This window comes from Vidua macroura, chromosome 3 (genome assembly GCF_024509145.1).
Source record: "Vidua macroura isolate BioBank_ID:100142 chromosome 3, ASM2450914v1, whole genome shotgun sequence".
In the NCBI taxonomy this organism is placed as follows: domain Eukaryota; kingdom Metazoa; phylum Chordata; class Aves; order Passeriformes; family Viduidae; genus Vidua; species Vidua macroura.
In genome coordinates this window covers 83,138,608-83,161,353 of record NC_071573.1, presented here as the reverse complement: position 1 = coordinate 83,161,353, position 22,746 = coordinate 83,138,608, and the positions used below count along the sequence as shown (strand labels likewise).

At 35.5% G+C, this 22,746-nt stretch overlaps 1 protein-coding gene across 2 annotated transcripts in view; it reads left to right on the top strand.

Moving 5' to 3' along the window:
* MEI4 (meiotic double-stranded break formation protein 4) overlaps positions 1-18,460 on the top strand; it is a 68,365-nt gene extending 49,905 nt beyond the window's left edge. For both annotated transcript variants that reach the window (XM_053973706.1, XM_053973704.1), the window contains one exon: positions 17,707-18,460. In XM_053973706.1, the coding sequence (XP_053829681.1) occupies positions 17,707-17,958 (252 nt within the window). In that variant the 3' untranslated portion in view covers positions 17,959-18,460. The remainder of the gene's footprint in view (positions 1-17,706) is intronic.
* Positions 18,461-22,746: the final 4,286 nt, after the last annotated feature.

Here is a 22,746-nt window from a genome sequence, read left to right as displayed (position 1 = left end):
AATTAGGAAGGTTATGTCTTATGTCATAAGATAAGAGTACAGCAAAAAGAAAGCCTTTGAGAATTGATTTTTAAGTAAGCAAGGAAGTTTTTCTACTTTTTTTTTATTTTACGGACTGTGTAAAATTTCAGCCTTCTGCAGCCTGATATACACACAAAAATAGAAACAATAACAAAATTAAGGAGATGCTACAGATAATACACAACCGAGCTCTGTCTGTTGTAAATTCTAAAAGTAACTGATTTCTTACCACCTAATTATTTCTGGTGCTTAATTTGTGGGCCTGCTTGTACATAATATTTAAGACTGAGCAGTAGATGTGTTTTCCTAGCTCAGAGTAGGCTTGTGAGTCACTGTCATTGCTTGGCTTTTTGCTGTCAGCCAGTTTTTGCTGTCTTTCTCAAATCTTTTTGAAACTCCATCAGCTTTGGATTATTAATAATTTTCCCCTACTATTCCACTATACAGTTTGCTTTAAGACTGTTGATTTTTCTAGTTTTAGAACTTCATACTTTTGATTGACTGCTTTTGGAAGCTAAACAGCTATTCATTTAATTTTTAGTAAATATTCATATTTGTGTCTTGATTTAAAAACCCCAACAGGTATTCTTTGAACTGTTAGTTAAAGAAAAGGGTGCATCTTAGATTTTGTTTTTCTGTGCTCTCACCTGCAGTATTGCAGTTTGCAAACCCTAAGTGGTTTCCATAGTGAAGCACCTAAACCATTTATTTCAAGTTGGAAATGAGAAGGAGATTTGTATATGTCCTTTTAAATGAAGTCAGTACATAAAAGTGCTCCTGATGTCTCATTTTCTTACAAAGAATTACATTTTTGTGAAGAGATAGATTTGTACAGCCTACTTGCTGACTTAGACTAACAGATTGTGCTGTTCTTCACAGTTTACTATATTCTTTACCATACCACTTGACATACCCCTTACATAACATACACATTTGATAAATAAGAACAGTAAAACCAGTCTGGGAATAAACAGGAAAAACATTTGTGTCGTTGTGTTGCCTTCCACAGCACTTGGACAACATGAAAGGGTTATCAGCACAAGATGTCACCTATTAGACACATTACATTTTCCCAGTCTCCTGATCCCAGCCAGGACAGGATTGATTTTTACAGTAGCCAGGAGGGGACATGGCCAGGAGTAGGAGGTTATTCTATACCACCTCAAGTCATTGCCAGAGGCAAGAGGAAGGGTGTCTCTTCTGAGGAGAAAGGGGTTCCTTTCCTATAGCCATGGTGTGGGGAGGGAGCAGTTATGGGAGCAGTGGTGGTGTTTTTCTGTGAATCATTCCCCTCTTTCTTGTCCACTCTGTGATTACTATTTTTGCTGTTACTGTTCACTTTCATATCTCCTTGCTATTTCCAGTAAATTGCTCTTATCTCGACCCATGATCTTTAGCTTTTGTGCCTCCAGTTTGCCTCTCCAGCCCTCCAAAGGGAAGGGGCAGAGGGGGAGCAAGTGGCAGCGTGGTTTCAGTGGGAGCACTAAATTGGAGAATACCATTCTGAACCAGGAGACTCAATCTTGCTATCTCAGTTTCTCACCAAAACTATCCTTAAGTATTGTGTTATGCTAATTTTCTTATAGATAATTTGTGTTTGTATCACATTTTCTCCTCTTTCATTTGCCTTCAAACCATGTTAACATCCAGAGTTCATTATTAAAAGAGGTTATGAATTTGCATAAGTCTCTTAATCATCTGTGTCAGTATGCTCTAATCATGTTACTATCATGCTATATCTTTCTAAAACAATTTTGAGCTTGATTGTCTCTGCAGTGAATACAGCAGTTACTGGAGTAATCACTGTACATGAATTAGTTAACTTCTCTTTAAAAACAAATACCAAAGAAATACTTTCAGACATGCATGAAGTCAAAATAAATCTAAAAATGTTCCTGTGTTCCTGCAAAATTATTCCCACCACTCAATGACTGTCTTCTCAAATGCTTTTAATATAAATGCAAGGAGAGCATTTCAAAACACAAGTATTATAAAAGCAGTAGAAGGGCAATTACAGTCTGTGTAGAATACTAATGTGCTACTTAGTGTGAAGTAGGCCTGTGTTGTAAGTTCAATTTATAGGTGAGCCAATGTAGATTGTTTTCAATATGAAGTATGACAGGCAGTGATATTAATAAAAACTTGTTGCACATATTGCCATCACTTATTATGCAATTAAGCACAGTTTTAAATCCTGAGATAAATCATACTGCATGCAAGAGCAGCAAATTAAAAAGCACTCCAAGTATTTTATCATTATTCTTAAATCAATTAAGGTAGCAAGGTGGTACTAGCTATTGTAAATTTAAATTTTGAAGATTGTGGTTACTGTAATTTTTATTCATTGATGTAATGAATGATTATTTTGTTTAACTCTCAAGAGTTAATTCTTCAATGTCATTAACCAAGTACAGAAAATAAGGTTATAGCTATTGTTCCAATGCAGAGCAACTGTTCTGAAATATTTATTAAGGTTGTAAGAGAAACAAGTAAAGATATAAATGAGAGTGGCAGCAAAATTGGTCACATGATAATGTCTTCTCAGAAACTACATAACAGACTAGAGAGTGTTTTGGATAAACACAACATATTTAGAGACTTGTAAAATCCTTGATTCTGAGAGAACAAAAGATTATGACTTAAAGAGCAAACAAGTGAGAGTTACAACAGAAGTATATAAATCAGTGTATGATATAAAGAAGAGAAACTGAGTATTTTTTCCTGCCCTTTATCATTGTGCAAGAACTAAATTGAAATTTGAAGGTAAGAAAAATCCTTGCATCTGAGAAAGAGACACCTTTGTTCAAAGATAATATCTAGTATATTTTCTTTCCTGATCTTCAGATCCTGCACAAGAACATTCTATCTCCATTCAATGTGTGAATATTCCATAAAAATTCTTGTCATATGAGCTAATTCTCTGTAATCTTTCTTCCTAATTCACCTCTTATCTGTTGATAGAAGCCACATTTTGGCTGTTGATATCACTGCAGATGTGCTTCTCTCTAAGGCAGAATTTTCAGCCAATACTTTGTGCTTCTCTGAGGATCCACATCTAATGGATCCTAAAGACTGAGTTAGAAGAGTAAATTCTGGCAGTACTGAGATTCCAACATATATCTTGTTTTCAGAAACTGTTAGGGGTTGCTGCCATTTAAAAAAGGAGTCATAGATGTACTAAAGAATTAAAAAAACATGAATTTTTTGGGGGGAAAAAAAATGGTGTTTCTGAATGTTTCCAAAAGTGTTTTGGTTTTTCAGAAGGAGAATGTGGTACCTGTTGGCAAGGATGAGATGATCATATCATTTCCATCATCACAATAGTCTCCCACCTTTGAAAGAAGCAATGCAAGTGGATTACCCACCTGATCTGTTAAACTTTTTTTTTTTTTTTTTTGATAGAAATGTGATGAGAAAACATTGGTTTGAGAAGAATGTTCTATTGACTGTCTGAATCTCCCAATTCTTACAGTCCCACTAATCACCAAATATAGTTTACCTTGTTTGCTGTTGGGCATTTCTGCTTGACAAAAAGGCAGTGTCTTAAGTCAAGCAGCATGAACTTAATATTCAAACAGAGCTGTGAAATGAAAGATGGTTGTCCCAAACAATGATGATTTCCAACTGATGAGTGAAGGCAAAAAGCTGACTTTTCAGGCTCTACTACCTTTTTTCAGTGTTAAGGAAAAAAATTTGTGAAGCTTTGCACAATTTCTGCTGTTAGTAGCAACTCTGTCATTCACCTCCAATGAAGCCAAAGAAAGGCAGCAAAAGGCATTGACTTTATCGAGAAGGAGGTCTTCAGTTTCATGTTTCAACACCAGCAGGAGATGCATATTCTGTGTCTGGCATCACTTCATTATTACTATTTAAAGATTGTGGTATATCAGAAGAGCTACATCCATGTCTAGAATGCTTCCTTTTTCACCAGATGTTGGCCAGAATATCTCTCTGTTAACAAGGGCTATTTTAAATCCGGCAAAGTCATAAAAATCTCCAGTTTCAATCTGTGTAATTAATAGATAAATTAAACAAAAACAAAGCAAAACCAAGAAAAAACCCCATACCAACCAGCCAAAACCAAAAAAAAAATCAACATATGTTGATTTACTTTTAATTTCATTTGGGTGAAGGAGGTTGGTTGATACTTCTGTGGCTGCATGGGAGCAAGTGGAATATAAATGTGAATGAAAGTTAAGTTCTAGGCAGAAGAGCAGAAGCATGACATTGGAATTGGGAAGAAGTTGCAGTGATTTGCATCATCACTTTCTTTAGCTAGTTATTAAGGTACTTACACAAATTTAAAGTTCTGCCTAAACTGCCCTCCCTCAATGGGCAGACCAATGTTTTTGTAATGTCTTCAAGAGTTTCTCTTCCAAGGTTTATTCATTCGTCATATGGATGTTATAGGCAGCAGTGGTTGTGTTGATATTCCCTGTCAAGCAAGGTGTTGTACAGTTTTCATAAGGTGTACCTTCAAGTTTGAGTCTCTGTGCTTACCTAGAAAAATGCCTTTCCCTATGGTCATCTACCTGTAGGTAATTCATTCTTCCAAATGATAGAGTAGATGAGGTATTTTTTTCACTAAAGATTTTAGAACCATATTAAGATCCCTTGCCTTAATGATTACTTTTCAGAGGAATCCAGTTCTGTGCATCGTACATAGTGGGGCTATACTTCTTCACTGTCCCACAAGTACAGCCAGAGTTGGGTCCACTTAAATAATGGTGCTACCATCACCCACATGACAGCATAATTTGAGAAAAGTTTTATAAGATACCTACTCTCATATTGTAGTAAACCCAAGAGGCCTAATACATTCCTCTTATTTATTACTATTTCCAGTTTTGACTATAATCCCTTATTTTGAGAATTGCATTTACTCTACATCTTTGTGGGTACATTTGTATTATCACAGCCAGAAGTGGTTCCATTTCTCATTAAGATCTTTCACAACAGGTTAAGTTTTCTTCTGATCCTAAAAACAAGTGCAAGTTCCTATAAATGGAAAGAAGGTTCTTCAGCTAAGATTTTTGCCTTTTTATTTTTTCTAAAAGACAGTGGAATTAAAATTAAGATACTAAGATCCTTCATCTGCGCATGAGTATTTGTACACATGAGTATATACAATCTCAGACATTCAAAAATTGGGTTGGAAAAAACCCCAAAATAGATTTCCTTCTTGTTGCTAAATCCTGTGTCACTTGGGGACAGAAGTGTTTGGAACAAATGATAGGTCATATTTTATTCTGGAAAGAGAATATAGTAGTTGAGGAAGTTTCATGGGAAAGTAAAGTAACAGACAGAGTAGTAATAATGGTTCAATGTTGACCTTGCTGAACACTAGACTAAGATCCCTCTGAGGGAACAGTAGGTGGAAGGAGTCTAAATAACCCTTTAGAGTGAAGAAAGTCAAAGTCTTTAAATTCTTATTGTCCAGATGATTGAGAACCAAAAAGAACATTTAATGAGCTATAGTTCTGTATGGTGATAATCCTATCTCCTCCCTCTCTGGTAGGAACTATAAAATACAGAGTATTAAGGAAGAGAGGTGGAACTGGGACAAAACCAAATGAGAAATTTTTACATTTCAGACTGGAATCTTAAAAGCTTTACTAAATAAATGACTATGTGTCTGTATGGCATAGAAGAACCTTAATTCAATTTAAATGAGTTAAATTCGGTAGCAGAAACAGTCGAAGCATGAGTTCCCTATTGGTTATTTTGCTGTCATCGGGAAATCTTGAAGGAATTAATTGCATGGCTACCTTAGAGCCATAAAAATCCAGCAGTATTCTCTTTCTTATTTGTTCACTCTGCAAGTTGCTGTATTATCCCAGAAGTTTTCCCTATGTATAGATATTCTCCACAAAAGCACAAGCACAAGAATAGTGACTTTTTTTTTATAAAACAAGTTTGAGCATTAAAATAGGAGGGTTTCTTTATACTGCAGCTGATGGCTTTCACTCATTTGTAATGCTACAATTGTTATACCGGATAGTCCCGACCTTCTAAAAACTAGAAATTTGCTAGGAGTCAGTTACAGCATACCAAAGATGATCTATTTACCTCAATTCTGATAGGATTTGATTTTGTTTCTTCTCTCCTCTTTAAATGAGTCAGTCCCTAATGATTTTCTGTCATGTTATTGTTAATATATTCCTGCAGTCATCTGAAATAATTTTGAAGAGCTAGGTGGCCTGTGTGTTTAGTATAATTTGTTAATATGATATTTTAATATATTTAACAGTGATTTAAATATTTTTTGATAAACTAGGCAAGTATATTAAATTGCATTAAAATTACAGCAAAAAGGAAAGAATTGTATTCCTAGAGGCACTTAAAAAGCTGAGCTAAATTCTTGTATGTATTGCCTACTGGTAATTATTACCTGATTGTAAATAATGTGGTACATAAAATAACTAGAGGTATTTTGAATTCTTCCATCTGGTCCACAGTTAGAAACATGCTTTATTTCTTGTTCCAGATCATATAATTAAAAAAACCCAAATCTGTCCCAGTCTGAAACTTAGCTATCTCTTTGAAAGGCTAGTCATCCTCTGAAATGTTAAAATTTTTCTAATCTTTTCAGGCCAATTTTTTAATCAATACCATGCTATATCTAACATTGCATTCTGATGCACAGTAAACCTGACAAGTGTGCTGGCAGCTGCAGAAAGACCAGAGTTCTCTCTGAGAATCTTTACTGAATGTAGATTATCTTAATTGTGGTAGGATGATGCTATTTGTTGTGTTACACAAAAGGTCATGTCTTAATGGTAGTGAGGATTAGGGACTGTTTTCTGTAACCTCCTTGAAACTCTATTAAGCCTTGAAATTGTTCAGGTAAATACCATATCCTAATTGCATTTTCAAACTCAGCTTCCCATAGAAGCAGCTTGCAGAGTTTTACATAATGCTAATTATTTTGCTAGTCCAGTCTGCTTCAAAATATTCATGGTTTTATAGTGAATGTAAAGAGATTTGTGTCTTTTTCTTCAGATTGAAGACTTGCTTATTTTCCACTCTTCCATTTTTCTCCCCAATACCATTTTCTTGTGGGAAGTTCAGATTTAAAAAAAAAAATTGTATTTTGTCCAGATTTCAAAATCAGAGACATGGCCCAGTCTCATGGTCATGCCAGTGGGACATTTGTCTTCTATTTTCTAGAGATGGGGGATGGAAAAAACAGAGAAAAGCCAAAAGGATGGTGATGGGAGTACAAAATGGAAAGGAATGGCAGAGCAGTTTGTAACTGCTAAGAAAGACAGGAGAGGTTTTCAGATGCAGTTCATGTAATATTATCATTGGTTCAGGCCATCAGAGGAAATTACAGCCTTAGCTGAAAGGTGGATTTCAGCTCCTTTTTTTTGACAAATAACTAGAACTAGGTTATCTTTAAGGTCCCTTCCAAACCAAGCCATTCTAAAATTCAGTTCCAACAACTGCAAGTATGTTCTTGACTTCCAGTGGCATCCCTGACATGCCATTCTTTTGCTGCCATCGTTTATGTTATTCTCTGGTTTTATTCTGGTTTTCTTCAGTGCTGTGACATTTCTTTTATGCAGCTGTCATACCACATTCACATGAATGACAGTGTGTTTCTGCAAACGTTGGCTTACTAACTATTATCAGGGTCCCATAAGTACAGGGTCCCTACAGGTACATTTGTGTCAGCTTTCTGTAACAGATTCACCAGACACCTCAGTCATTTACCTAAAACACTATCTGCTGGGTTTCTCAAGTCAAGTGTTGTTTCAGTGGGCTTCTTTCAGATCCTTTTTGACTTTGAATGTACTTTGAGCTCCAGTTCGGTTGGTTTTCCTCTGGTTGTGATTTTTTCCAGAATTAATGCTTCTGATTCAAATTTAATTGCTTTAAACTTCTATAATATCTCTGTCATTTGGTTGTAATAGCTTCCTTTTGGGTGACTCAGTGCAAAAGAGTGGACTTCTGCTCATTTTTAGCTTTTTTTTCTTAAATATTTGTGTTAGCAAAGCCATTTGATAAAGTAATCTGTAATTTTGCTAGGGTATTCAGCTCTAATGTGTCCAATTCAATCTCAGAACATTATCCTTCAAAAACTCTGTGAAGAATAAAAAAGTCTGCAGTTCCCCATGACTTTTCAGTCCTAGTTCATTTTACTGAACTGTGTTGAAGTTTTGGCATAAGAAATTATACCAGAGCGAAAAATCACATACTTCTCTTGCCATATGTAAATATTCTTGAATTTTCTTCAGCTTTCCCCTAGGTCATTTCAAGCCCTTCCGTTCCCAGATTCCTTTCTTGATAGTATCCTTCTAGCACAAGGAATGAGGCCTGCTATAAACAACTCTGTGCTTGCTGAAAATAGTGGTGTTGTACATCCAAATTTTGGCTTGACTCTGCACTCTTGAAGACATTTTCCTTTAATCAAAGCCAGTTATACCCTTGTCAACCTACATATCTGAAATATACAGAATCATCCAGGTGACAGGTTTGCCATGTAGAAACTCGTACTTGCATAGCAGACAACTTTCCCCAGACTACTTCGAATGAGAGTCAAACTATTCTGGTTTTATGAAAAGGAGCCCTTGGACTTGGTATGACCTAGTAAATTTCACTATTTAATAGTACTCAGAGCATGGAACTTTCTTCAATAATTCTTTCATTATTTGTTTCACCTGATATAATAAATTTTGGAATTATATGCATTTTCCTGTACATAATCCTTCCTGTGTATTTCTTATATTTTCTTCTCCAAAGCTAGAAAAACCAGTTGGCTTCTGACGGTCAATTTAGAATTTAATCCCTTTCAAGTTTACTCTGCTTTTTTTGTGTTCTGTAAGGATGCTGCAATTTTCACACAAGATTTTCAGTTTCAAAAGGATCTTCCTAAATATAACTGTCTTTAGACTTACTGCTGGCGTGCTGAACTTTAGAAGGCCAATCTTGAGCTGCATGTCACTGCTTTCCAGCACCATGACACTCACACATTCTAAACTGCTATTCTGGAGCTCTTAAAAACCTGTCGTTTTACACTACTGTGCTGCTAAAGCAGTTGAAACAAACAAACAAATTTGAAGAAGTGAAGTTGTCTAGACAACTTTTTGGTTTGGATCTTTCCAGAAGAGTCTACCAGATAATTAATGGAAAAGTAAAATGTGAAAGCAAAACTGTATTTGCTTACAGTCATACCCATCTGGTTTCTGTAAAGCCTAAAAAGATTGTAGAGAGCAATCTGTTCCATTTTCTGTTTTGTTATGTTTTTAGTCAAAAGGTCTAATTCCTTCCAAAATTAATTTTTGATGCATGTATGCAAACTTTTAGATACACTGCGGTGTTCTCATGATTTCATGACATTTTATATTTTATGTGATTTTCAATTAAATACGTTGAATCTGTAATTTCTCATATCTTTAAGCTGAATAAGCAATATTTTCATGTTGTTAAATTTGATTAACCCACTCAAGATTTATTCTACATATATATTCCACATAGTTTTAAATACTATAAATAAGAAAAATGACATTGTTTGTCAACTATTCATTTGAAATTATATCTCAAGTCTTCCATGTCTCCCATGTCTCTTGAGTTTTACAGTTAAAGTTTGGAAAACTCTCATGGTATTCTTTGAAAATTCAGAGGTTGTTATGTGATTTGGTGACATAATTGTAGTGGAATATGGGTGTTTAAGACAGATGGTAGAATCACTGAAAACCATTGTTGTCCTGTTTCATTTGTATCTAAGGGAGACATTAATCCATTTTAGGAAAATAGTTTGGGGAAACATATATATGTGAAATATAAACAGTTTCCTAAAGACTTTTTATCTATACAATAAATACAAGATTTTTTCTAAAACAAGAGGAAAGATAAACAGATAGCTAAAACACTTCTTCCTAAATCAAATGCAAAGGTTGGTTCAATATTAAGTTAAATATTGCCTTGAACAGTTATAGAATATTAAGCCTCTAATTATGGAAGAGGAAAAATAACTGCATAAGTAGAAGGAGACCTGTCTTCTTAGCAGTATCATTGTTTATCTACTGAAAGTATACAGAGGCTTTGAATCCTTGGATGAAAGGGATTCAGAAAGTAGATGTCAACTTTTTTTTTCTTACAAACATTAAGCTTGTGTTCAAACCAGGTTTGTCCTTCTCCTCACACAGGGACTAGACTCACTCCTCTTGCTCATTCTTAAGTGTTTAGTTTTGTCTTGTTTTTTTCCTAGATTTTCTGTTTTCTTTTTCAGCAGATAAATACAAGCATCAAACACACATTTTTCTCAGTTAGTCCGAAACCACCTAGGTTTGCTTATGAATGGGCTGTTTTTCTTTGTGATTTTGAACCTGGAGTGGTGGATTCTGTCCCTGGCTTTGGAGCAAGGACTGACCTCATTGAAAATGAAGGGGGGTACATGTAGATCCAATGGTTGTAAGCTTCCAGAGCTGCAAACTAAAAAATGGAAGATTTTCTCCGAAGTAACTTACTATTGGTAGATGGTGGGGCAGTAAATTAAACTGAGAGATAGAAAAACATGGGAATGGCCATTCTGCCTCTGACAGTGCTTACAGTAAACGTTCACAGGAGTTTGGAGATGTTTTCAAGAACATTTTCCCAGTATCCATCTGTTTGTGCTTTTCCAGGTGAAGAGTGATTGATTGATTGATTGAGTACGTGTATCCATGGATTTCACTGTTGCACAACTGTTTACTTTTCTTTCACTCCATACAAGCTTTCAGCTTTCACAGTGTCCTGTGGCAAGCAATTGAAGGGCACGTTCTGTGATAGCCTTCTGCCTTGGTTTGTTCTTGGACAAGCCATCTGCCACTTGCTAGGTTCAGTTGATTCTTTCCATCCCTAGCATTGGAAGAGATAATTTTGGGAAGTCAAGCTCTATGTGAGGCAAAGTTACAATGCTTTTAGGAAAAAAAAAAAAAAAAAAAGCCTTGTGAGATGAAAAGCATGTTGAAAAACTTTTTTTCAAAAATTAATGAATTATGATTCAGTACAAATAAATGTGTATTTTGCATTACTGTCAGGGTTGCCTGCCCAGTACTGGAGTGACTAAAGCAATGTGATTGCTATTTATTTTCAGAGCTTCTTGTGCATTTTCTAAAACAGGTAAACTATCAAATCCTTTGAAACTAATGTAGCTGTATTTTTCAGCAATCATTGTTTTCTGATATGATTTAATTAATGGAGGAATTTTAATTATTGTTATTATTCAAAACTTAGTCTTATTACCTTGGTGTCCTATTACCTATAAAAATGTTACATATATGATGTTTATTTTAAAGACCTGCTTAGATCACTGGCCTTGCTGCACTTACAACACTTCTTGCAGGATGAGAATTTAATTTCTTACTAATTTCTTTCAACAAACAGCATGTATTATTTCAATTATATGGTTATTTCATGTAGTACTCCTACACTTGTAAGTAGGCAAGTCCTCCAAAAACACAAACCACAAAAAAAACCCTTTCTCTAATACTGAAGTAAATAACTGGGAAATTTTATTAGATTGTTTTGTTGATTGCTTTCTCCTGGTAGAGACTTTACATGTGATTGTCTGATCTTTAACTTCATTTTCAAGTTAGAAATACTCTTAAGTAGCCCATTTGATTTGGAAGGACCCACACTATAATAAATATATTCGCAATCTTTATTTCAGATCCTTTTCTGAAAAAAAAATCAAAACCAAAATCAAACATATTTCATGTTTCAACTTATGAAAAATTAATTTTTATAATTTTAGAATAAATTTCAAAAATAACATATATGTGAGAAGTCAGATTTGAAGTGTATGCCTTGTAGATTGGAATAAAATGTGTTTATAAATTCCCATTATCCTAAGAAAGTTCACAGATTCATACTTTTTGGCTGTTCTTTCCAATTGAGATAACTTTGTGATTTATATTTTAGCTTTCTTTAATTGGATAAAGGGGATTAAAATTTGGGTTTTAAAGCTTTCTGTGTCTGCGTTATGTTGCTTGCAAGGCAATTGTGATTCTTACTCCAAAATGGGAAACATCAGCGCTCTGCTGCTGACATATTTAATGTTTTACAATATGTTGTAGAAATTGTATTACTAGATAAGAATAATACTGCTTAAGATGCCTTGGGAATTTCTTGTAATTCAGTGTGTCACACTAAGGGCTAGTAACAGATGACCTTGCTAAGAGGCACAATGCATAGATGCCTCAGGGATATAAGTCTCTTCCCCTTGGGAGACAGCAAAGAGAATAAACACTTTAAACTGTCTCAAAAGTATTTTCCAGGCATGCCAAATAATTATGTCTGGACATATACTATTTTTGCAAGATTCTTACTGTTGCTTCTGAAACCTCTCTAGCATGGGGTAGTCCAGGACTTCTAAAGTGCTGGCACTATCTTACTCAGGACTAATGACTGCACATGCTGTAGATTAAATTGTTCTAAGAGTTTAGCTGATGGTCTCTCCTCTGGAATTTAGCTGTTACAAATGTTGGTAATTCCTTGACCCTTTCTGCAGTCACAATTGATCCTGATCTGCAAGCAGAATAGTTGAAACTTAGGGATCTACTTTTGAATAAATTGATACTCAGCATGAGTAAAGACAGAATTTCAGAACCTATGGAATAAAAGATGAAAATATTTTGAAAATTTGGGCTGTGAGAGTAGAAATTTATATAAGGTATTTCACATGATATGAATTTTGTTTGAGATACTCAAAGAGTTCATATATTGGTTTGAATTTACTTGGCATGTGAATAATTGACATGGTTATGAGGATTATGATTTTTGGGAGGGTTGTTCAGGAAATAGGCATTTCAAATCACAAAACAAAAAGCTTCTAAAGAGACATGCTAATCAGCTAAAAATTGAACCCTGCATCATGATAATTTGTAATTACCCTTTATCTTAACACAGTAGTACTAGAAGCAGAACAAAAATCTTTCTAGTAAAGACTTTCATACATACCTGCCTTAAATATTTTAGAGATTCATATCTGCATGTTATTTAAGCATTAAACAACAATTATAGATAATCTCGTTTGTCCTACTGTGATGTTGTATACTGTGGATATTGTTTGGTTTGTAAATTTTAATGATCAGAAGTTATTTACATGTTTGAAGAATATGATGATTAAGATGATTTCTGTCTTGTTTTGAAATAAAATGCCTACTATCCAAATGTTCTTAACTGTACTCTGAAAAATGTTTGTCTTGTATTTAGCACTTGAACACAGCAATAAGTAACCTGGATAGGGATATCTCAAAGGAAAACTGAAGGGTCAAGAATAGAATTCACTGTGAGAATTAATTTTCCTTATTCATAAAATGAGAGTGTATTGACTTGAGGAAACAATTCAGTGATTCTTGAAACGTATTTCCATTAACCTCTGACCTAGATGGGATGAGTAGACTAAAACAGTGTTGATCCTACTGAAAACTTAGGTTTTCAGAATTCCCTTCATAAACACAAAATTTACCAAATGGTGACCTTTGTTGATAGTTTCCAGTCAGTCACTTTTTTTCTTGTTTTTCATTATGCTGATTTAGAAACATTTTTCTTAGAAGGTGATGCTGTCAAATATTGCTCCATTTAGGAACTTGTTGTTATAATTATGTACTCATTAGAAGTGTAGTTTTAAAATGCCAAAAAACATTTCAGTCTCCCTCCTATATGCAAGCGTAGTGAGCACAGAAATAAGTTTTTCATTTATGTGAGCATCAGTGACTGCATTTAGTATGTCACTTCCTTTTCGTTTAGTCTCAGTCGCCTTCCTCTTAGCTCTAGATGGAGCATCCCCTCTTACCAGAAAGCCAAGGCAGCAAATTAAATTAACCATCAATGACAAAAAAAAGAGTTGGGGTAATTGTCTATTAAACAGCATACCCAGGATTGTATGTCTCTAGAAACATGTAAATCAAGCTCAGACATTTTCTATCAGGCTTGCTCTCCTTCAGACATTTTCAAGTGGTTTGGGTAAGTCCTCTGTACCTGTGGGACATCAGCTTCCACTTGCTCTGTGGCCTGCTGGCCCATGAACTTTAATTTTCTTGCCCAGAATTCAGTCTGCATGTGTACTTGCCTGTAGTAGCCACCTGCAAGGAAGCAAGGGGCACTGGGGCTGTTTGCTGAGATGGTGTTCATTGGTATAGGCTGTGTCAAGAGAAATGTATGCTCTTGTTTCTACCTTCTCTGGTGGCTATGTTTTCTTGCCAAGGAGGGGACAGACAGGCCATGGGGGATTTTTCCTGGAAATGACTTGATGGCAGATTTGGTTCTGTTCTATCCTTCATGCTCCTTAACTAAGTAGTCACAGCCCAGGAGCTGCTGCTGCTGCAATTCCTGCCCCCTGTGCTTCCATTGGAAGGCAAAACTAGCCAAGCTGTAGCAGTTCTTACTGTGTATTTTGTTCTACCCTTTATGCTTCTTGGAAAAATACACACGTAAAAGAGGAGAAATACTACCTTTTACCACTTGATGTTTCAGTGAAATTTTACTTAGAATTTCTTGAAACATAAAAAGATACTTTGCTATCATAAGTTATAACCCTGGTGAATAGTAGAGGTTTGCCAAGAAATGGAAGAGGCAAAACTTGCAAGATAAAAATTAAAAGAAGCAAAACTGTAAGGATATAATGGATTGGGGAGATCTGGGCAGAATACTTTTCTGCTAAAATAACTATCTAGAAATGTCAATTTATGACTTTCTAAACACTCATCTTTCCAGTTTGATTAAAGTTTATATTGGTACGTCAGTGTTCTATGTAGGATTTTGTTGTGTAGAACTACTATATGCATATATATATATACATGAGACTTGCTTTATAGATGCACCCTCTGAACTTTCTGGTGTGTACACATACACGCACAGCTACCCAAACACACACATTGGTGGGCAAGATTAACAGGCCTATTATTTGACTCTGTACCATTAAGGAACAGTAAAGGCATCCCTTTACCAATTATGCAGCATAAATATGTATTGGTAGTAGTTGCATCAATCAGTGCTACAGAAGGCATCTAACAAAAGAAATAGAGACACATTTTGTTCAGATTATTAAATGGATTAGAAAGGTTATTAATAAGCCTTGAGCTAGAAAATGTTCTAGACTGATTTTTCCCCCCTTGGTTATATAATGCAATATTTCAAAGCGTGTTTGTCTCTAGAAAAATAATACTCAAAAAATACTTTCTTCTTGCTGTTATACTTACCCTTTCTCTTCAATGTCACTTCTGTGTGATTAAAGCAATTTTCCTTTAATGCAGTAGTATTTGTAGAGGAAACTAATTAGTTAACTTGTGGATTCTATTATCTATAATCAGATCGTTTACTAAGCTGCAATTAGTTGCACCTTTTAAGACCCTCTGAAAGTAACACAATTACTTAACTGCTTGGAAGAGCCTGAGGTTACAGGAGTAAGTGAAGTGACATAATTTGCTTTTCTAAAGCATTTTATATTGATTACTCATGTAAAAGGAGTGAATTTTCAAGGCCAACACTTGAGAGTCAAACAAAGAATTTTTGCTTATAGTGTTGTACATCTAATTTTCAAATTACAGGAACTAAGAGCATAGAACTTCCTATTATGTTTCTACATAGACATTTTTTTCTGGGTACACTCACACTTCATCACTGCAGAGTTCCAGGACATGGTATATCTGTGGTTCTAGTTTGGAGTGGGATGAATTGTATGCTGAAGGACCCTGGGAACTACTCAGTAGCAAAAACTCAGGCATCTATAGCAGACCTAAGGTACTCCTCCTGGCTTACAGCTGCCACCCTGGGGCATGTGAAATGCAATAGACATCTACATTCAAACAACTGTGGGCCACCCCTTGCTTCCCTCCATCAGCTGAAACAGGAACTATCTCATCTTGTTGGTTCCTGTGTTTGGTCAGATGACCCCTCCACTGAAAGTCTTAGGAGCAGACTTTCTAGGGCTTCAGAATCATCTATTTCCTAGAAAGTCAGTAAATCATTAATAACTCTTACTTTTGCAACTTTGAAAGCTGTAGTTTAGTCTAATAAGCAAAGTAAATATATTAAGCTCCTTGCTATTAGTTAACAGTCAAAAAACAATCAGTGTAAAGTCATGATTGTCCTAGAGTTGGATGCTTGATATTTGAAGAAACAGACTGTCATATTACCTGTGATTTGGAAGGAGGCTTTCCCAAATTAGGCAGTTTGATAGGCAGAACTGAACTTTAGAAACATACAAATACTTAATATACTTTTATTAAATAATGTAATACTTTTTCATTTTTCACTGTCTGTTCTGATAAGAATGTCAATACTGAATTCTTGGCTACAGCTTCTGAACTGTACATTTTTCTTAGCAGGGTCCAGAGAGACAGAATAGGAGTATGCAGTGCTAGGGATGATATGTTTTGGTAATGAACTTAATTTTCAAGATTTCTAGAAAACTCAGCAAAATTCTTTTGCTACATTGAGGCTTTGCAATAGGATGGCTTTGGTGTCTTAATTTTGTCTCTGAGGTGGGAGGTACCTGAAAACCATTACCCCAGAGTGCTTCAACACAGATCCTAGGTTTAGTAACTACTATCTCAGAAAGCAACATGAGCAATCTCTGAGCCAGCATCTTCTTCATTTTTAGCTGGAGAAGGTAAAGTGCTGTCTTTTTCTTAGATTCTAGTGGAATCAAAAATAACTTACATTTTTTGTGAAACCAATGACTGTATAATAGATTTCACACTTTGGAAAGTCTTACAGGATGTAATCTAGACTGAGGAAAATTATTTGATGGTTTTCATAGACCCATGTTGAAGCCGTGACCCATCTGACTTTGTACCACAGGTCTGAACAGTTCTTTAGATTTGCTGAGCTATTGGTCCATTTTCTAAAATATATAATTAATTTTTTAGCAGCTATGATTTTACCTTTCAGTTCTGATCATCTACCTACTGTAATTGCAACCTTTTTCAGAACAAGGTAATCTCATATTATTGGTAGATTTTGCTGTTAAGGACACAAAATTTAATTCCAAAGGGACAATTCTTCAAGGTTTTAGTTTGTATCTTACTGGTTATTTCCTATATACAGAAAGCTTCTGTGTAAAATTCCAGTTTCTAGATACAGGACAGGTAAATTTATATTGGATAAAGCTGTAAGACTTCTAAAATTTTTTTAGTTTGGTCAGTGCCCTTGTGTTTGGTCAGTGTCCAGCTTATTTGACAAACTGAATATTCCACTTTAAGTGTCTCAGACCTGGCTTGTGCATTTTCTATTGAGATTGAGATTTGGACTTTTAAGTTGCTTTTTGGAGGTGTCACTCGAATAGATGAGTGTCTGTATTTAGGAGTAAAAATTCTTTTTTGCTTGTTATTTTATTTCTCAGAAATCCACCAACTCTAATTATATGCCCAAAACAAACAAAGCTGTTATTGTAGTTGCTTCTCTGTACATCACTATGGTATGTCACAGCCTGTGGATAATTAGGTAAAGCAAACTCTCATGAAGAGGAGGTTATGTTGACTTTTTGTTTGGTAGTGTGATGCAGTCTTAGTTGTTTGACTGTTACCACAAAAAGGAAAACATTTTTTAGAAGTAATCATACTGAATGTATAGGTGTCCTGATTATATAAATAATACTGCAGATTTTAACAGTATACCTTAAACTGTCATCTGAGATGTTAGGCTGCAGAAGCGTTTTCACACTCCACTTATGTACTGATTTTTCTTCATTCCCAGGTCCAGTCTGTGTATGACATCACCCAGTATGAGAATATTTTTCTTTTGTGCATGATTCTGGAACAACTTCTTCAAAATGAGACAGAAGAAAGTAACAGTTCGAGCTCAGACTATGGAGGAGAAGAAAAAATCAAATTTCTGAAGAACCTTGATCAAGTTATTCTTTATCTCTCAGATGAATTCCCTTTGTTTTCTTTATATTTGTGGAGAGTGAGTGTTCTTTTGAACTCAGGTCAAATGCAAATTGATTAAAACAAGCAGCCTACTTTTTAACCGTGCATTTGTTGTGGGGTTGCATTGGAAAATTTTCGAGCCAGACAGGGATATTGTCGTTATTGAAAAACCTTTACTTCAAACTACTATTCTATACAGCAATTTCAGAGATAATGCAATTTATTTCCAATTCTGAATATAGAAAAAATGTAATAATCCAGGTGCCATTTGCAATAAATGCTGTTTCTTGTAATAGAAAAGTGTGTTGGTGTTTGTGCACACAGTGAAAATGAAACAAAGAAAGTTGTTTCAGGTGCTGTTTAAAATAAACACTATGAATTTTAAAGTACAGTCATAATATGTGTATAGAGCTTCCAAGCTGGGAGAGTAATGCCTCTCCTTTAAGAGTTGTATAGCTACTGTGTGATTTAGAGACAGTGTCTGGTTGGTTGAAATAAAAATGTTTATTTTAAACCTGATAACTTATCAGTAAAACATCTTACAGGACAGACTTCGTTACTGATAATTAAATGAGTCATTACTTGAGCAAAATAAAATCTGGTGCTCGGTATGTACCTTTCTTACATTCATTGTATACTGCTTCTGTTTACTTGTGTATGCACAATTTTAGGTACAATAGACCTAATTCACTCTGAGTAATGATTTCAGAGATTTAATCTTAAAAAGTGTAACTCATTTAATAGTTATTTTAAACTTTCTGTTCAAAATTAATGAATATTGCTAAAATCTCCTTTGGTATATTTACATATCTGATATTGAATGGTGTTTTTTTTTCTGTGTGATGGTATTATATTCATAGTAATAATTAAAGTAACTTATTTTAACAGAAATTATCTTAAAAGGTCTTTAAAGTGTGAGCTCAACAATATCATAACTGAACAATAGTCTTTGATAAATCTAAAGACTAACTATTATAATGAATTGCCCTTTTTTCTGTTAGATAAATAAGATTTTAGTTTTATTATGTCTCCTAGAAATGTATATTCACTATAAAAGCAAAACATTTTGAGCATTAGTCCTTGTCCTTCCCCTTGAACTTGTCAATCAATTTTTATGTCAGGAAAATTCTTTTAAACACCAGTATCATGTTAATTTAAATGCATTCATTTTGTAATAAACCTCTGCTTTATAGATATGTAAAATACATTGGTATTTAAAAAGCGTGTGGCTTTGACGGTGAATTGGCTCCCCAGAGAGTGTTTCTTAGTTAAGACACTGGCCCCTGTTCTGTTTCTTAAACTTCCTATTTGATATGTTTGTTTCATGCTTTCTTCTAGCTTTCTTCCATCAGAAATGTTTGATTTGCAAACCAAGTGTTCCTGACTAGTCACATGAGAAAATCAGATACGTTTAGCCAAACTAAAGAAAATAAATCAGTGTGTAAGTTTGGTAGCCACTCAGGAACTACTGTGCCCTTTTTGTTGCTGCTTTACTTGTTTGTTTGTTTCATTCTGGTAGAGGATCAGTTCTTCCTTCTCCCTCCACAGCATGATTGCAAAAACAAAAAGGAAAGGGATAAACAAAGTGAACAATTATTTAATTGATATAATAATTTTCCTTTTAATTTTTTTAAAAAAGCTTCATTCAAATATAGTAAGTAACCAAAAGACACAAAACACAGAAGGATACTGGCATCTTTATAACAGCAAAATGTGTATTGTTTCAAGCCTGTTATTTGAAAGAAAAGTTTCAACCCTAGATTGCATACCATACTTGCTCATTGATTGACAAAAAATATTTTTGTTGTTAGTAAAGCAACTCAGGCAAAAAGGGACACATATTTTATTCTTTGCAGATCGTAGCACCTTCTCACAAGTAAGCTCTCTAGGCCACTGAAAAAGCAATGGATATTTTGGGAAATATATTCATCCTTAGTGAATTTTGAAGCAACTGCTCACTTGAGACATGATTTCTGAGGGTTTTTTTTTTTTTTTCACAGCATGCAGAAAGACAAGGTTTTGTATCCAGAGATGACAACTACATGGCACTTACACTGTGACAGGGATGTGGAACAGTTGTGCCGCTTTGAAAGTGTTGAGGCAGAGTGAGAGCTCCCCTTGCAATGCCATTGCAGCAGTCTAGGCACGCACTCACCTCTCTGCAAAAGTGCTCTTAGCTGGTCAGCTGGGCTCTCCTTATCTGCTTAGTGCAGAATCAAATAGGGCAGTGCACCACATTAATGAACACCTCAGCTTTGGTGTGGGCAACAACCCCTGTGATCAGAATACTTACCAGATTGTTGTCTGTTGTTTCTGGGAGATTTTTCACTAAGATGGGACTTGCCTCAAGATGAAAATGCGCAAAGGTAGACTTTTTCATTGAGATGTCTCCTTGTGGCTGAGATACCTAATCTATGAAACAAAGTGTTTTGGTCTGGGTATCCAGCTGCTGCCCCAAAGGACTGCAGATCTTCTCTAAGTCTTGTGTCGCATTTCCCCTCTTCATGTAGATGCCTCTGATACCCTGAAGCATATTTAGTGGCACTGTCACTTGAAAGTGTCCGCTTAGACAGCCGAACAGTGATGATAGCATGAGCTTAGGTATGTAACTCACTGCCACAAACATGCATTTGGGTGTCTTAATCTGAAAACTAAACCCTACATTTGTGATACCTTATATGTTTTAGAGTAGGAAATCATAGGTTTAAATCCCTGCTCTTCAGACAGTTTCTGCTCTTATCCAATGACTATTAGATGTAATTTGAGTAAACATCACTGTCTTTAGTTTTGAAATTACCAGGATGACTGAGATAGTCCCTGGAGGATTTGCAACCAGGTTACAAGAAACCTGCCTGCAGGTTTAAACTGAGTCTTCAAGTATGTACTAAGTAGGTTTGACCATGTCCAAGTTTTACCTCTCTGGCCTCCAGAGGGGAATACCAAATCCAGAGAAAGTGCTCTTTGCTGAGTGTAGACTATTGGATGTCTCAAAAGAACAATCTCAAGGTTGGATGTGCTGAGCATAACATCTCATAGACTTAAATAGGAAGCACGGAAAATAATTTGGTCTGACCTGTCATCGTTCTCTGGAGTGTTTTACATTATTTACCCTTGGAGTTTTAAAATGAACAGTTCAAGGATATTTCTTTTGGCTTGCACGTGTCTTTTTCTGTAAATACATGTACTTTAGATGTTGGCAAAATGTTATTGTTCTGCAAATGCAAATTGTTCAGCCTTATAAAAACAAATGTATATATATGCACACACAGTAAAATTATATATTTATATGGTTGAATTAGCAATGTTTATTTATTAGTAGCCTAATAATAGTTTATGATTTTATAATTTGTTGTTCTGCCGCATTCGTAGCTTTCTGGGTTACTGACTTTCATGCCTGTCTCTATCTGTTTTAAAAAGAATTTTGTGGTAGAGTGTCTTGTTTTATGAAAAAAAATTATGAGACAAAGAAAATAAATTTTTATTCTATTGCTGGACTGTTCTATTCCCTGAAGAGTTTTGGATGCCTACTAAATGGCAGCAGTGGGTGGGATTTTGAAGTAGACTGTGTCATAATGTTATTGTAAACTTAGTTTGGAATCTTTTCATAATGTTTATAATTTATTGATTTTACAAATTATTGCTTATATATGTTGGTAACAGTGAAAGTGGAGTTGTAGCTTATTTTAATCCTGTAATAATATTTTTTTCATTCAGTTATCAGCATTACTGTCTGATACAGTTTGTAGTTTACTGCGATGCAACATTAGTTGATGTTCACAGGATCATAGGAAAATTTGGGTTGGAGGAGAGTTCAAGGTCTCTAGTCCAACTCCCTGCTTCAATCAACATTAATTGTGGGATCAAATCAATGCTGGTTAAATCAATGTTGTCTGATGCTATTTCAGCATTCAGTCAGGTATTGAAAAGTCTCTGCTAGGAGACGGAGCCTGGATCTGCTCTTTTGCTTGGCCGTCTTCATGGTGAAAAAATGTTCCCTTGTGTACAGTCTGAACTGGTATACAGTTACTGGTATACAGCTACTTCATTTATGATCAGTGTTTTAAGTCTTTTTCACCTCCCAGAGCCTGGATCTGTCCACTTGATACCTTTCCCATAGGCACTGGAGGCTGCTGTTGGGTCCCAGCGGATCAGGCCCAGCCCCCTTAACCCCCCTGGCAGCACAGATGCTCGAGCCCCAGGCACTTCATAGCCCTGTGCTGAATATTCAGTTTATCCACATCTTTTTACTGGGGGCCCAAAATGGGCAGTAGAATAGCCGCAGATTAACGGGTGCTGATTAGAGGGGGGTAATCCCTTCCCTTAAACTGTGCTCCTGCTGGCACAGCCCACGATGCCCTTGGGGCTCAACACTGCACGGACACTGCAGGCTCACAGTCAGTTTACTGCCCACCCCGGGAGCTTTGCCTGCACAAATGCTGTCCAGCCAGGCACTCCCAAACTGTATCACTGAAAAGGAGACTTCCTTCCCAGGCTGGACACTTTGCATTGGTCCTTCCTGAAGTGCAAGTCTCAGTGATCAGCTTGAGAGAGAAGTAGTTAAAAACTACAGTCAGGTAAAATCAGAGGACTACACTAACATTAGCATCTTATTGTATTTCAGTTTAATAATGAAGAGAAGGGTGAGTTTTAAAGTATTTTTAATTATTCATAATGCTATGTACAAACACAGGAAAAGCAAAGGACGTTTGTTGTGTTTGTTTTCGTTCCTGAGCAGCTGTTCATGTATGTATGTTTCCCTTTAGAACTCAAAGAAGTTTTATTGATTTTTTGTTTCAGTAGCTATATACTTCTAGCTTTCCTGGATTGTGCTTTTTTGTCTGTCACATGCCAGTAAGGGTTTTTTTTC